This window comes from Etheostoma cragini, chromosome 14 (assembly GCF_013103735.1).
Source record: "Etheostoma cragini isolate CJK2018 chromosome 14, CSU_Ecrag_1.0, whole genome shotgun sequence".
Taxonomy (NCBI): domain Eukaryota; kingdom Metazoa; phylum Chordata; class Actinopteri; order Perciformes; family Percidae; genus Etheostoma; species Etheostoma cragini.
This window is the reverse complement of record NC_048420.1, coordinates 5834062-5851268: the sequence shown is the minus strand read 5'-3', so window position 1 is coordinate 5851268 and position 17207 is coordinate 5834062. Positions and strand designations below refer to the sequence as shown.

General features: G+C 41.5%; 1 protein-coding gene across 3 annotated transcripts in view; it reads left to right on the top strand.

Annotated features, from left to right (window-relative positions):
* Positions 1–17207, top strand: part of col22a1 (collagen, type XXII, alpha 1) — a 100102-nt gene that overhangs the window by 4355 nt on the left and 78540 nt on the right. For all 3 annotated transcript variants that reach the window (XM_034891401.1, XM_034891402.1, XM_034891403.1), the window contains exons 2-6: positions 1617–1766; positions 1846–2412; positions 8701–8781; positions 16225–16336; positions 17052–17175. In XM_034891401.1, the coding sequence (XP_034747292.1) occupies positions 1676–1766; positions 1846–2412; positions 8701–8781; positions 16225–16336; positions 17052–17175 (975 nt within the window). In that variant the 5' untranslated portion in view covers positions 1617–1675. The remainder of the gene's footprint in view (positions 1–1616; positions 1767–1845; positions 2413–8700; positions 8782–16224; positions 16337–17051; positions 17176–17207) is intronic.

Genomic DNA, 17207 nt, shown 5'->3' with positions numbered 1-17207 from the left:
GGCCAGAGGCGTGCTGCACCAATCACATCGGTGTATCTGATATAGGAGGGCCAGAGGCGTGCTACACCAATCACATTGGTGTATCTGATATAGGAGGGGCCAGAGGCGGGCTGCACCAATCACATCGGTGTGTCTGACATAGGCGGGGCCAGAGGCGAGCTAAACAGAAATCGACAGTTTAATCCTGTATATATTCAAATATTTGTTCATGTATTTTACTCCTGTTATTAATATTATTATTTCATTTACATTTTATGTATATTTTATAGACTGTATGTATATGGTGTCCTAGTATTTCATTGATATTTATGTTTTGTGCTGTGTGATTTTCAAATGCACGCTTGGTGGCGCCCCTGGGGGTGATGGGTGACTTACTCAATGCTAGACCCTTAATTCTTTTGGATTTGCGTCTGGATTTCCAGGCTACAAATTTGGAGGGTTCTGGCACAGTCCAATGCCACTATTCCGTCATATACTCTGATCTTAAATATTGCATATTTAAATGAGTTCTCCTCCTTTCCATTATTTAATATATTTTTATCATATGTTATTTTACCATTGTGGATTACTATGAGTCGATCATTCAACTGACACAACCTGGGTAATGTGCACGTCGCCTACTTATGGTATAACATTTTAATACTTTTTATTTCTGTATGAAAAATATAAATGTATTCAGAAATTAAAACATAATTAATACAAACAGATAAGTTCACTAAATAAACAATAATAGTGATTATCAAATGTGTCTCAGCTTAAAATGACAAGAAGAGATGCCTGGGTGCATTTCAAACATTAAGGTCTTGAGAAAGCATTCAGTGCAACCTCAGAACAACTTTCACTGTCTTGTGGGTGGAGATGTAAAAAAAAATTATAATATTAAAATTGAAAAAGTTGGGCACCTTCCATTAGTCTTTGGTGAGTCCAGTTTTCTCGAGTATTCGCCTGCTGCTGTACAGAGATGTGTATTTCAGTCTCAGGCTTCAATTATCTCGTTCTGAGAGTGAAGAACGTTTCCTGCTGCATTACCAGAAAGAAATTTAAACAGGGGACAAAAGACATACTGGACACTAGGCGGGGGGGGGGGGGGGGGGGGGGGGGGGGGGGGGGGGGGGGGGGGGGTGAGATAGAGAACTGTTTCCTTGCTGGGCCCAGTTTGTATTACACATAAAGTGCCCAAGCAATCTGAAATCAGCATGCCACCATTCTCTTGTTAATACAGAGATGTGGCAGCAGCGTTTGAAGGATGCCTGCCTCCACCCCCCCACCCCCCTGAACTACAGGAAGTGCTTCATTCACTTTGGTTTCACAGTTGAAGAGAAATGAGCCCAGATCCTGTTTGCCAGGGGACAGCTTGGCAACAGGGATAAAGATTCTAGAATATTCTATAGTTCTGTTTTTAATAAAAATAATACCATTTGTGTACCAATACCATTCAGAGAGCCAGGGATGGATAAAAAACCAAAACCTCTAACCCTAATAGAATTTAACAGGTAAACTATTATTAAAGCTTGCAGATCCCTTCAGAGATCCAGATATGTACAAAGGGACTGACTGGAGTGTCTGCTGGAGGCCATGTCACAGTATTATTGATGTTTCCACTGACCTTTCCACAGACTGGACAGCTTGATGGTGGTAATAAGCTAAACAAAACACACCCAAAACCAAGGCCGAGATGGAATTACGACTGGGATGTAGGATTACCCTGGTCTTGGTCATCCTGGCCTCCACTCTTTCCGGCGAGGGAGCGGAAGCACAGAGGGCAGGTAAGACCATCAAGGTTGAATGTTTTCGGATACAGAGCCTATATTTACTGGATGTATTAACCTCATTTACTTCTGACAGGATGTAAAAATGTCCACTATGACTTGGCGTTTATCCTGGATACCTCATCCAGCGTTGGAAAAGAGAATTTCGAGAAGATCCGGCAATGGGTGGCCAACCTCGTCGAGTCGTTCGATGTGGCGCCAGACAAGACAAGAGTAGCCGTGGTTCGCTACAGCGACAGACCCACCACGGAGTTCACCCTGGGTAGACACAGGACCCTGGAGGATGTCAAGCGAGCTGCCAGTAACATACGCTACCTGGGGGGGAATACAATGACCGGGGATGCTATCAGCTACACAACCACCAACATCTTCACGGAGAGGAACGGAGCCAGGCCCGCAGCCAGAGGCATTCAGAAGGTGGCCATCCTTCTCACAGACGGCCGAAGCCAGGATTATGTTCTGGAGCCCTCGAAGGAGGCTGCCAAAGCTGGCATTAGGATGTTTGCTGTGGGCATTGGGGAGGCGCTGAAGGTGGAGCTGGAGGAGATTGCCGCTGAGCCAAAGAATGCCCACGTCTTCCATGTGACTGACTTCAATGCCATTGACAAGATCAGGGGCCGGCTGCGGAGGAGGCTGTGTGAGAGTAAGTCCGCTGTCGGGCCCAGTGCCAACACATTCACTCACACTGCATGCCACATGGCTTCTGTTTGAAGCCTCGCTCTGAAGAGCTTGCCTCACCCTGAACGTGCAGTTAATCAAATTAGACTCTTATTTTAGCCTTTTAAGCGCTATGCGGAGGAAAGGCCCAAACCACAAAACCCCACCCCAACCACAAAGAGCACATGCACACAGTGCAATCACAGCTGACTGAAAATGAAGCGCGCAAGGAGGGGGAGCTGTTGCAGGAATTGGCTTGTAAATTCTACCCAAGACATTTCTGTGGTGTAACTGCCTTTTGACTGTTGCTTTGGTGCAGAGGTGTTTAGCACTGGAAAGCTTGTCTTAAGCTAACCTCAGTGGTTTTTCTCAGTGTGCTGAGGAAGGCTTAGGAAGTAGCTCACTTAGCCATATGTATTAGCTAAAATAGGCCTTAAAAACACAACTTTATTTTAGCTGTGAGGAGAGATGGAGAACTAAATCTGCATGTTAGTGTTTTCATGGAGAAGATGGATACCTTGCACTCCAACAGAGAAATTCCTGCCTAAAATTAGCCAGACAGGAAAGGAAAGGATGCCATGAGTCTTAGCCGCAAACAGTAAATGCAAAAAGGGAGAAGACATGATTACATGGTTTAGCACACAGATGAGCATTGTCAAACTCTCAACTGTCACAGGAATCTGGATCTAACTTGTCAAGTTTGACATGGCAAACTCCCACTGAAGGAAGTGTTGATTCAGACAGACACCATTATTCTTTTTTTAGGCTGTTGTCATGAACCATTCGTATATAGAGCTACGAAAAGTAATGCACTGTAATTCACAAGAATTTCAGATGTTAATTGCTTTATGCACCACATAAACCGCTGCTGTATGAGACTGCAAAGATCTGGGGAAACTCGGGGGGGTGTAGAGTTCATGCCCTGGAAGAAGTTAATGGGTCAAACTGACCCATTTTCTTATGTCAATGTTCTTTTGCATTACCCAAAATAACATGATTGATTACACATCTCTGCTTTCATTCATTTTGGGGTGTCTTATTCAATTATATAGCATTTGGAAAACATTGAAGTGGTTTTGAAATAGTGTTGATTAAAAGTTAACATATTCCAGTCTTTGATTATCCATCAACATACATTCCTTTAATTTTAGTCTAAATAATTCCTAATTTCTGCTTTTCTAACTCAAACATTCGGTAGAATTTGCTATAAATGAGATTTATTGACCATAAATTCCAAAAATAACTGTCAAACTAAAGTTAATAAGTTAGTGTTAAGGAGTGTTGAAAAAAGGGGACAAAAAGGTAAGACAAGTTAAAAACATCGACAAAAAGCGTCAACTAGAGTGTCGATTTTCAATTTTGACAGGAAGAAGCACAAGGGTTAACGGAGAACAGGTGTTTAAGTCCAAGGTATTACTTACGGGAACCAGTGTTTTAACCCAAACTGCACACTTTTTCTAATTTTAACTAGTTGTTTTGGTGCTGTGCCGCATGACGCTCTCCTTTTGTTGGTTAAACATAACTGCAACAGCCACTGTAACGACCACCCCCGTCACGGTAACCCCTAACCCCGTACCATCCTCATGATCACTTTTTATCGGCTTAATTCGAACTGTACAGACCGCTAACCTTAACTATCCAGTGACCGGTCGCCACGTGACCCGCAGGCGGTCACTGTATTTTCGTAGGATACCTAATGAATTTTTGTGCATGCGTTTCCGTACAATACCATACTAAAACGATCAAGAGAATAAGGTACTCATATCATCTTTCAGAGTGATACTGGTGCGAGGGGGAAGCATGTAGATTCATTTCAAAGTCTCTGACCTGTGAACTTGCTCTCTGACTCCATATATTTTCAATCTGTCAACTAGTAATGTAGGTTATATGTTGTAAATTATGCCGTGCATGCAAGTTTAGAGCTATGTAGAACTAACCGAAGGCTAAATTTACGCAGACAGAAAGTTCTATTGTATTCTTTCTGTAATCTCCCAAATCCTCCAGAGTGAGTCTCTAAGTATATCAGTGGTCAGCACAACTGGCTCACAGAGCAGTGCGAGTTATTTTCCACCCAGAAAATTACAGCTCTAATGTTTCAAGTGGGTCAAGTGCAGCTTCTCCAGTGTCCTAGTTGAATGTGTTCACCTTTTAATCTATAGGTTTAAAATGGACACTGCTTATTATGTGCTGCAACGATTCATTAGAACATGTGTGGCCTTGCTTACCAACGCATAGGATCATACACATGAACTAACATGGTCCCAGTGAAAAGAGAGATCTCATTTTAAAGCTCTTTTCTAACCCATGCAGTGTATTTGAACAATGCAACAGCCACAATGTTGACAGGTAATGTGGGTAATAGTAAGAATGAAAAATGTGTCAGGTCCTGGCTGCAAATAAAATGGTGGTTGTTAGGTGTGTAGCGCTCAAGCTTGTGCTGATGCTATCAACCTGTCTGAGACATAAATTTCCAAAGTCAGGTTTGACATTGCTTCCATTTTAACTCAAAGCCGGATCCCTAAATTATAGCTCTAGGGCGAGTGCAGGGAGTAGCTGAGCTATATAGCATGCTACATAAGTGTCAGGGCAGTGAGACAACACTCCCTTTTAAAAAAGAGTGACGCACTTCCATTCATTCACAGATTGGTACTTTTTGGTAGACTTGCTGGCTTTGTAAACAATAAAAACCAAGTATCTTTTTATCACGATCTTCAATTATCACTCTCAAAAAGTCTTTAAGACAGAAGAGAAAAACAAGACTCCTTTAATTTCAGCGCTAAACAAACTTAAGACGGACACAAACAAGGTCAAACTATACAGCTAGAATTAGAAATAAATCGTGTGAAATGGATATTAACACCATGTGTAGTATTAATAACAAGAATGCAAGTGCTGACAGTTAAATGAGCTACTTGGATTTTCTTATTAGGCCCGGTCCGGGCTTTGAATGGAGCAGAAAAACAAGCCAAGCTGTCCTCATGATGGAGACCCCAAAGGTTACAAATCCACTCCGACAGGATGGTTTTTATAGCTGTGAGTTAAGCAAATTGCAGGTCAGATGTTTGACACATACTTGATATGTTAGGGAAGTTGGAGTGTCTCACTGTGATATCTTGGGCCACAGATATTATTTAGGGCTGACAGTCATGACACAGACAAATTGTTAGGCTGATACTAGGTTTAATGAGAAGTTCCTCTGAACAGATTGATTACAAACTGATGACAGGATCCTGATTTGCTGCCGTACCTCACCAACACTATGAAAATGTATCATCCCATGTGGGATGGGCTGAAGAGCTTCTATTCAAATTCACCTTGTCAGTTGTAAAATGAATGCAGGCGAGCAGATCAAAGTTATTCTCAAACACTGATGAGATTTGTCTCGATAGATCTGAGATTTAATTTGTGCAAATACAGCAATTAGTGGGAATAGGACATTTTTCTTTGTTGCAGCCCTGCTATTTAATTTAGGTTGAGGAGTGGAATATATTTAGACATAAAAGCATTAGCTAATGCAGCTGCAAAGGGCTGGGTCACCCAAACGACAGAAACATGCCCTTTAACTTGCCTCTTGTGGGATCTAGACACACTAATTGTTTGTTTTTTTTTGATTCCCCAGAATTTCATACAAAACTCAAATGCAATGTAAGTAATAGAACTTGTGTTTATTGTGCTCACATCGAGAACTACATTTAGTCATGAATAAGGGTCTATAGTCATGCTAGCAGCTCTGTAAGGCACAGCAATGCATTGAGTTTAATGCTACAATCACTGTGCTAACATGCCAACATGGCAGGTATTATGGTAACTGTGTTCACCTTCTTAGTTTAGCGTGTTAGCATGCTAGCAGTTGGTAAGAAGCAATACAAGCATTAGACACCGAGGCTAATGGGAATATCAACACATTTCCCCAACACATTCTCACTCCCCTTTAACATTGTTAATTCAAACTTAAATAATTGGTCAGGTTCAGGCAAATATTTTGGTTCGGGTTTAAATAAGTCAGTTGGCTACATATGTTTATTAAGTGTGTTACGTAAGTACAGTATGTTAACTTCAATAAGTCATCATTGAATTTTTGTTTCTCACACCAGCGGTCTCCTGGGGAACATTCAACCTGATCTCACCGAATTCACTGAATTCACTGAAATAAACACGGCCCCTTAACTCTAACTTTGTGGCAGTTTCACGGAATCGCCGAAAATTCCGTGATAAGCCCACGGAAGAGTTCCCTGAAATTAACACAGCCCCTTAAAAGTCTTTGATAGGCCCAAGGAATGTTTCTGTAAAATATATACGAGCCCTTAAGTGAAGGAAAAGGTCGTGGGTAAGTTGGGACAACACGAGTTGCATTTAGGAAAAGAAGAACTGGACGGACGCATACAGCAGACTTGTTGGGTTTAGGTTAAGAAGAACGGGTTAGTTTGGGAAAAGAAGATTGGGTCGGTTGGGTTCAGGAAAAGAAGATCGGGTTGTTTGGGTTTAGATAAAGAACAACGGGTTGGTTGGGTTTAGGTAAAGAACAACGAGTTGGTTGGGTTTAGGTAAAGAACAAAAGGACGGTTGGGTTTAGGTAAAGAACAATGGGTTGGTTGGGTTTAGGTAAAGAACAACGAGTTGGTTGGGTTTAGGTAAAGAACAATGTGTTGGTTGGGTTTAGGTAAAGAACAATGGGTTGGTTGGGTTTAGGTAAAGAACAACGAGTTGGTTGGGTTTAGGTAAAGAACAACGAGTTGGTCGGGTTTAGGTAAAGAACAATGGGTTGGTTGGGTTTAGGTAAAGAACAATGGGTTGGTTGGGTTTAGGTAAAGAACAATGGGTTGGTTGGGTTTAGGTAAAGAACAACGAGTTGGTGGGTTTAGGTAAAGAACAACGGGTTGGTTGGGTTTAGGAAAAGAACAACGAGACGGTTGGGTTTAGGAATCGTGACAAGCAGGCCACAATCTCCAGTCTCTTGGGTGTAAGTCCTGTGTTTGTTTACCCCATCCCTTCACCCCGTTTCACTCTTTTTACCACATCATCGCACAGCACTGCGGTCGAGCAGTGGCACTAAGCATCTAATATTGCCACCAATGGGTTAACATTGAAGCCGCATCTCGTACAGACGCTCAATGGAGCTTTGTGCCTTGGTATCAGCTGAGGGTCACTGACCAATTGTAGACCAATAAAGTGAGAATGGGTTGGTTTTGCATGTAATATGTCATAAAACAAAGTCAATTTTTGACCTATTTCAGTCTGGAATAGACATTGCCATTCCCTACAGTCTTGCTGCTAAGGTGTCTAAGAAATGTCAACATTTAAATGTCAAAGTTTGTTTTGGAAATTTAGGTGAACTGATCCTTTTAAAGATGTCAATCTCAACTCTAATGTTTACATCTGATAAACTAAACGGGGTCCTCATCTGCATTCTTCAGTAGTGAGACATCCCGGCACAAATAGAAAATACCCTCACTGCCAATAAAAACTCAACCTGGCGGTGTTGCCTTTCTCACTGTCAACAACATGAATGGGTGGAAATAGAAAACTGTTACTGCTCTTTGGGCATGTGGATGGGCCTCCTGATCTTTTAAAGCCACACACTCCACTCCCCAGACATCAGACAGGAGAGATGGAGGGCAGTCTGTCTGCGAGGGTGTTCTTCAGATAGAATATCAGTCCAAAGGCGGTGATAAAATGAGATCACCATTTCCTAAAACAATCCAATAATTCACACCTTTTTCATTTGTCCCTTCATAAAATTTCTGAGTCATTGCTTATTATGATAAAACGACACATGATTTCTATCAGTGGGGTTACCAACAGTCTTGCATTGCAAGACCTTCCACCACACCACTGCGGAGGAATTTCTGACTAGTCCACACAGCATTCCGGGATGGGAGAGAAATGTGCTCATGTTTATTGGCATTTCTTTAAACCAATCACGATAGTCTTGGGCGGTGCTATGCGCCAGAAGGAGCAACAGTGCCTCTGAAAAATAGCCTCAGGAAGGAACTTGTTCTGGTGGAACATTCAAAGGTTGTTTTAGACGTGCAACAGAAAACTGGATTTACCCTGCAGAGATCAGAGGAGCAGTTAACCATAGTCCTGAGAAATCCACCAAACGTTCATAAAGTTTCAGAATGATTGATTATTGTTCAACAACAACACATGGTTTCTGACAGTGAGGTAACCAAGAAAAGTGTTTGAACAGTCCTTTGCCTACCCTGTGCTCCCAAAAGATCATCACATCATGATGTACAGCGTGTCAAACTAAACTATTGTCCTCTCTCCTCAGATGTCCTGTGTCCAAACATGAAGGTTCAAACTGATCGGTTCAAGCCCAACACCACCAGTTATGGTCTGGAAGAGGTTCCAGGTATGTGCAAACTGCTGCTTTTCTAACTGCAACATGTAGCGCTGGCAATACACCACAAATGTAAATGTGCTGTATTTATATAGCGCTTTTTCAGTCTTAACAACTGCTCAAAGCGCTTTTACATCTACAGGAAACATTCACCATTCACACACATTCATACACTGTGGCCAGGGCTGCCGTACAAGGTGCCACCTGCTCATCATATAAACATTCACACACATTCACACTCCGATGCACAGCACCGGGGGCAACTCGGGGTTCAGTGTCTTGCCCATGGACACTTCGACAATGACTGCATGGGCGGGGATCGAACCACCAACCTTTTGATTGGCAGGCAACCGCTCTACCACTGAGCCACAGCCACCCCTCTCAGCTCTTTGTTTTTCAAAGTACTTCCTACTCTCCCACATTCAGCATGGTTACATGAAGAGAATATGTTTTCAGATGCAAAGATTTAGACAGTTTCTACTCAGAATTCCCTCCATTTCTATGTGATTGGACAGTGAATTGGTTTTATTCATGAAAGTGCTACTTTCTGTCTTGTTTCATTCTTCCATCATTAAAAAACAAAAACAATATACTTGCAAAACCAAGCTGCTGTGTTTAAGATTCATTTCATCTACTGTTCCAGGCAGCGACTGACTTCTACCCATTTCCATATAATATGAAAATCAATTTGTAGACCCTTCAAACCTGCTTGACTTGGGTTACCAATCACACTGAATATCAAGTTACAGTCCTTTTTTTTGGTCAAAGTCCCAAAGTGCCCTTTTACTTTTACTTTTTCACTTGGATAGCGCTAGTCTTAAATGAATGGCATTAGCCAGAAGCTATTTTGTTGCTGTAGCTGCGCAGAGCACAATCACCAATGTCTAATCTTTAGAACATCCTTTGTTTTGCAATCAGTGCCTATCATCTCCGATTCCAAGCTGTTCTTCAATCACCTGCCACAATCTATGTTTCAATTCAGTTTTTTTTTTAACTGTGTTTGTCTTAAAGTGCTTTGTGCTGGGAGACGAAGATGTCATTTTGGATGATGACATTTGCATGTACGGTGGCTCGGGGTTATCAAATAACTCTCAAAAGGCTTTTAGAGAATGCAACAAAACACAGAAAATCTAAAGTTTTTCAGTGGGTGCGTGAATATGAGTGAGACAACTTGAGGTCATACTTAAATTTAAATATGCAACAATTTCATCAAAAAATACAGACGGAAGAAAAATTGAAGTGTAAAAACAACAAGCTAGCTGTTTATAGTCTGCTTCTCTTTATCATAAGCTAACAGCCTGTTAGTAATTGCTTAGCATATTTATTATACAGACATTGATTTTGTCCTCTTACTCTCAGCAAGAAGGCAAATAAATGTACCAAAATGTCAAACTATTCCTAAAGTTGGAAAAACTTGCTAACACTGATAAGGTCCTTTAACTGCAGCTGTGATTTTGAAGTTCAGCGCTTGAATTAGTCATCTACCAAGTGGAGCGCATACCTAGTCCTCTGCCATTTTTTTTTCAAATGTTCCAAGCTCCTGTGCTAAAAGTTTCTCAGAACTCTTGAATAGCGTTTAACCAGAAAGGTCGGATGTTGTTATAAGAGTGTCTTTTGGGGGATCTGAGTTCCTGTCTATGTCTCCCACCCACATCCATCACTCTGAGAGATAAAACAGATGCACTGGCATGCCTGTTTAGACTCCTGCTTTGTGGAACCTAATGGAAAGAGAGATGTTAGAGCACTGAAGGCTGTGTTTGAGAAAGTTTGACTCTTAACAAATTTGGCTTGCACAGTAATACCCGTTAATCTGAGTCTGAGATGGGTTTTCCATAGCAAATTACTGATTCAAATTACTTACTCTGTTGATGTACTCTTTTGTGCCAGTATCCAGGTATTTCGAAATAGTAGTAGAAATGTCAACATTTCAGCCTTCACGGGTCACCTAAAAGTCACTGTTACCCAGACCAATGACATTTTTTAAAGCATCATTATTTCATGATGGAAGTTAGCATTGCAGTGAGAAATTTTAGATGGGGAAAGGAATAATTATTCCACCAACCAAACAATCCATCCATCCATTCTTTTAACCCACTTATCATTTTCGGGGTTGTGGAAGGCTGGAACCTATCCCAGCATGCATTGAATGGTAGGCAGGGTACACCTTAGAGAGGTCACATGCCTATCACGGGCCAGTTTAGTGTTTCTACTGTAATTCATCTAACTTGCGTGCCTTTGGGCTGAGGGAGGAAACCAGAGCACCTGGAGGAAATCCATGCAAACATAGTTCCTCAACTCAACAGAGTGAAATACTCTCTGCTATAAAGCTGCTGTGCAAATCACTGAGTCGAAAGAATTTAGATAAAAAACACAACAAAAGTTGGCAAAAATCAAATGTCTTTGTATTGTATTGTTGTGTCAACATTTTATAAATCAATTGTACTGTACTATTGGTTATTAAAACGTAAATAAAAAGTACACAATTTCCCGTTGAGATGTGGTAGAGTTGTATTTAGTGCTAGAGAGAATATACAGTAATGGATGTACTCAAGTATATCACAAGTGCATTAAAGGGGCCCTGCCACACGTATTTCATGACTTTGTGGTAGTTCTACCATGGACTCTGTAACTTGGTTACCTTGTTTCAAGCCATTCTAGTGTGGTAGAGAAAGCCTGCAGGAAGACTCAGCTTGATTTGTGCCAGTTCTCATTCATATTCAATGAGCTAAGCTACTTGACTCTAAATGGCTCACAGCTAGCCAATGAGAGCGTGGCTATCAGCATCGTTTACCCAGCACAAAAGGGCGAGCTCTTGTATAGTAATGAGCCGCGGCAACATGATTGTGATTGAGCTGTTGTGATTGGTTTCTTTTTAGTGGTTAGAGCTGACAGAGGAGGTAGCAGTTCATTCTCACATTCAACACATAACACAAACACGTATTTACCTAACATATTTCAAAAAAAGCAAGTAATAATTGTATTGTGTGGCAGGGCACCTTTAAAATTATACTTAAATACACACCTTGAGTAAATGTACTTATGCCGCATTTCCACTCCAGCTTGAGTCCATCTGAATGATGGAACCATTTGTTTGTGATCTTCCATTGGCAAACGCGTCGATAGTACCTGGTCCTTTTTTTGGTACCACATCTGTCGATGTTCCAAGTGAGATTAACCATTTTCAAATAGCCAAACTATCGTCAATAACATTTGTTTTATTGACTTGTTCCAGATTTAATAAAATAGCAGCCTCCAAAACCACTTCATGGTCAATTGCTGGGGCGGATGTTCTGTTGTTTGGTTGCAGCGAGAATGGAGCATTGCCATTGAAGATGACGTCACAGCAGTTTTACACGCCATCGCTGTGATGGTCAGCTAAGAGTCCCACCTGCAAGGACAGGGCATTATCTAAAAGGGAAAAGGAAATCTAGAAATGCACCGGGTACCAAAAAAGAGTCGAGTAGAGTCAAGTTGAGCCGAGCCATGCGGTGAAAATGAGGCATTAGTTACTTTACATCACTGAAGCTGTGGTAGTGTTGCCTATGCTGTTAGAGAAAGCTTGTGGTTTGATATCACAACTTCTTACACTCACAAAAGTGTCTGTAAGTTGAAGTGACTTTTTGGTCAAAGATAAATAACAGCCAATCAGGGGTGATTTGACACCATGGAGTATTAATATGTGCTTCTGATCACAGCTGACAGCATCACTTCCCACTGCCGAGACATAATATCAGATAATCGCCATCACGCAAGTGATAATTATTGTAATTATGGCTTTTCCACCAAAGTGCACAGGAATTAGAACAAACTTGAGATAAATTACTGAAACCCACTGATGTTTTTTTACGCAGATGTGCCACTTTGTCAGATGTGCTATAAGCACTCTAATTGGAATAAATCCTTTTGGGCAGTGTTTTGTTTATCTTTCCAATTCAAGTCTTGTCCCAATGGTAAATTATATAAGAACACGTTTTGTTGTAACCAAGAGCTACTGAAGGTTATTGTGGAATTCACCATAAATATACTGTACACTGCACTAATTTATATTTATCTTACATTTAGCCACAAGCACCACAAATGAAACGGTGCTCCCTAAGAGGTACAAGTCACTACTATAATCATTTTAAATCCTTAGATACTGCCATGGTGTAACTTTAGAAATTGCTCACTGTGTTGTAACGGATCCAACATTAGGGTCAAAGGACCACCAGGAGCATTTGGAGTGGCCTCAGCAGGTAACCAGCAAAAGTGGAGTTTTCATTTTACTATGAATTTTGGCACATTGAGAGAAATTTTCAGGATTTTTTTTTTCTGGACTTACAGGGTTACACAGACAGTTGTGTCATAATCCGATCTGAGAGCCCAAACCTGCATCGGGCCCTAGACCGCTGCTATCAAACGGCGGTCTGAGGTCTGATGCTGCTTGACATGACAAAGATGTCCGGGGTTTTCCCAAAATGCAGTATGTCTGTAACTGTGCTGTGGCCTCGCTTTAAGACATACATTGTCAAAGTCAGTGGAGTAAAGTGTTTTTTTCTTCTTCAGATTGCGGGTAAGCACATAGAGATTTTCTCTACATCCAGAGAAGTCCTACACAAACAGTATTTATCGTCACTACATCAGCAGCTGCTGTAGGTGTCAATTATGAATACTCAACATATGTTCCCTACGCTGGTGCAGAGAGAGCAATTCTCCGTGAGAAATGTGATTATTTGCCGCTGATTTGACAGCCAAGAGACCTGTGGTTAGAGTCAGACTTGTGTTTATCATGGGCTGTCTAGTCCGACCCCTCTGGGTACTGAGCACACACGAGAGGCTGCAGAGCATCTTTGCGGCTCATGCGCTCACTGTCTACTGCACTGCACAACTGTTGCCATCTACTTTGATCAAAAGAAGGCTGTGTGTGTGTGCATTTGCCTTTTCCCAGTCTGTGAACTCTTCTGGCTTTTCCCGCAGATCACCCCATTGGTCAGCTTTTTTGGCTGTCCAAAATAACTTTTTTGATTATACGCTATCCACTGCCAGTCCAAATTACAGCTCAGCGCTAAGATGGCCCCCAAACAGCCACAGAAGCGACGCGGTGAGCGAATGTGCACGAGGCAAGCATGGCGACGACGACAATCAAGGCCAGCAAAACTCACAGCTGCTCGGCTTCCTCGAGCAAACCCTGATGAGCAAAAAAACATCCCTTTGTATATCACCACTTGACATTTTAACAAATTATAATCACTCGTCATTTTAAAGTTGTTAGACTTTTGCTCTGATTCAAATATAAGCCAAGCCCTTTCACACCGGGTGTCTATCCGCAAATTTCAATAGTCTTCGTTTTCAATTGGCTGCATGTGTTCTGTTTAAAATGTTGTGTTTTTGCCCTTTGGTTTTAATGGGAAGAACTAAAAACTGCACAGGTAGCATTAGAGAACAACGCTGCAATAATAGTTCTGACACTTTCGGCTACGCCCGTTCTCCTGATTGAGATTTTAGTCCCTATGCTTTTATTCTTGGCAAAAACATAATGGTGGTTCTAGTGGGTGGCCAGAGCCCCCGTAATATTAAGACTGTGACAAATAGTTTAGGACATTTTTACCCCACCATTATCCCCTCAAAGATGATTGTGGTTTTTGTGTATTTTTTCTTCTGTAATTCCTCTGTGGAACCAAATCTATGGAGGGTTGGTGGTAAGTTAACTCTTGCCTGCTTGATATTCAGTGTTTGGCACCCCTAAGCTTGCATCTGGGCTCAGCCTGGCCCCTCCGTTTGAATTGGTCTAGAACCGCCACTGCAAAAACAAGCATTTAGTCATGCTATGAGAAAACAATGCTGCTGATAACATATAAAAAAATATTAAATACAAATAAAAGTAACTGCACAGCTATTGGCAAGATACACAAAGATAAGCAAAGATTGACGGACAAATGGGCAAACTGCTTGTGTATTAGCTTTAAGGCTTTTAACTATTTTATGTTAATAAATGTCAACAACATTTAAGCCATTGCCAAATTAGTTGATACAAAGCTAATGCTACAAATCTGCTCCACCCTGTATTTTTGTCAGTATGGCTAATTTTACAAAATGGTGTTGTCCAGCGACTTTGGCAAACAGAGGCTTGAGTGAGGAGGAAAAGTCCATCAGGCTTTTTTAATCCTCCATGTCTTTCTGGCTACTAGCAACTGCCTGGAGGAGGGGTGGGGGCGGAGCACGATCACCAAACACATCATGTGAACAACAGTGTTGTTGTCACTGTCATGACGTTATTAATTCGTCATGGGGGAGACAGAAATTACACACTATTGCTTCACAGTAAAATCAGAGGTAACTTTAAAAGATGCAAGTGAATAGATTAATTTAGGTGTATGAGAAATATCCACCAAAAAAGACATTATTCATGTTCAGACAAGCACAGTGAAACCCTACCCCTGTGGTGAATGTGTAGTAATTAGTCATCCATAACAGTGTACCTGAGACACAAGTGCATTAAAGGGGCCCTGCCACACGTATTTCATTACTTTGTGGTAGTTCTACCATGGACACTATGTAAGTTGGTTACCTTGTTTCAAACCATTGAAATCAGCTACTGTGTATGCCAGACACTACTGGCATACACAGTAGCTGATGATGAATCCCCTCATTCAGTCTGTGAAAATGGCGTTTGTTTTTCATGTATTTTATACTCTGTTGCTAATGGCACAGCGGCAGCCTGCGTGTCTTACCACCTGTTTCCAGGCTATTTCTAATGACCTCTACTAAGCTGTTGCCAGACTCTCACATTACCACCTTAATGTTCCGGTTTCCTCTTTGGAAGATTAGTGTGCTGGTGTCAATATTCCCAGCGGAAACCTTACATCTCATAGATTTAATTGCATTACTGAAAGGCCATGCAGGAATATGTTGCGGCTGTCCTCATCCTGTTGGCTCGCTAGTGGCGCAGTCTGCTTTCGGGAGAGCTCAATGCACACAAAACATAACCACCAGCTTTCAGTGAGATCTGCTGGACAAACTGGCAGCATTACAACAACTCATCCTACTGGCATTGCCACAGCTATAGCGCGTGCTTGCTGCACAAGGGAGTGTCCTTTCTGAACCCCCTAAATATGACTTGTGGCTACACCACTTCAAATCACATGCTGCAGGCCAATGTTCACACACGTGCGCACACTTTCAGGCTTATACCAACAGCGGACCCTAACAGTGATGGAAACTAGTTTTTCTTTTTCTCTGGCAGAAAAATCTAAAGAATGTTAAATGGCTCAATTTCACAATAATCGAGTGATTTTATTCTTCCTCCAAAAAGCCACAAACACAGTGGCTGTAGGGTGTGGTGGGACTGACCCAATTAGACCTCAAGAAATCTGACAAAGCCATAACTCAACATCTAGACTTAAGAGCCTTGGGTGCTCAGTTATGTGTGTGTGAGATACTTGTGTCCAACTAGGCTATTCTACTGTGTTGTTGCAGGGTTCGACCTGATGGAGTACTTTAATGTGAGAGACATTCTGGGAACCAGAGTTGATGAAGGCCAAAGTTCTTACGTTCGCCTTGGCACCATGCCCGTTGTGCAGCAAACAGAGTAAGTGACCACCCTACTGCAAACAATCAGCTGCACTTTTTGGAAAGTTGTCACTCACACAAGTTATGGCCAAAAAAACTTTTTTGGCAGTGGTTCCCAAACTGTTTAACGTGTAAAACCCCTAAACCAAAACAAATTACACCACAGACCCCCATTTGATAAGATTCCATCTCAGGGTCCCCCATCTGATTGTCTTTTTAGCTTAAAGATGTTTTATTACAGAAAGTGAATGACACGCATTAAACCCGTGACTAAAATAGTCATACATGCTGCTATTGTGTTACTTATGGATGGGATTATAGCAGACAACAAGTGATTCCCCTCTTTGCTCCACTTTGGTAACCACTGTGTTGGGAACCCAGGGCACAAATTTGCTGTTGAACCCCTACTGAAAATATGTAAAGTGTATAACACACAAAAGACTGTTTTCATGCATTTCCTGCCAAGTTTAATAAGCTCAAAATGAATACAAAATTGCCAAATTATCAGCACGTCTATTAAAGTATAATACTGTATGCAAATGTTTTGATTATAATACAAATGATGCAATCAGCTGTTTGCAATCTGTCACTCTGCTTCGGAGAGATGGAACTGTAAACAGATAAAGCGGTTATAGGTGTTGGTGCATAAAAGTCTAAACTGTGACTCTGTGTTCATAATGTAAGTAAGATAAATGGTTCATGTCAGCAATAACAATGTGCTTTTTACCCTATAGAGACGTGTTTCCTCAAGGGTTGCCAGATGAATATGCCTTCGTGACGACATTCAAATTCAGGAAAACCTCAAGACGTGAAGATTGGTACCTCTGGCAGGTTTTTGACAAATATGGAATCCCACAGGTGGGTCACCCCAATGTAAATACTAATAAATG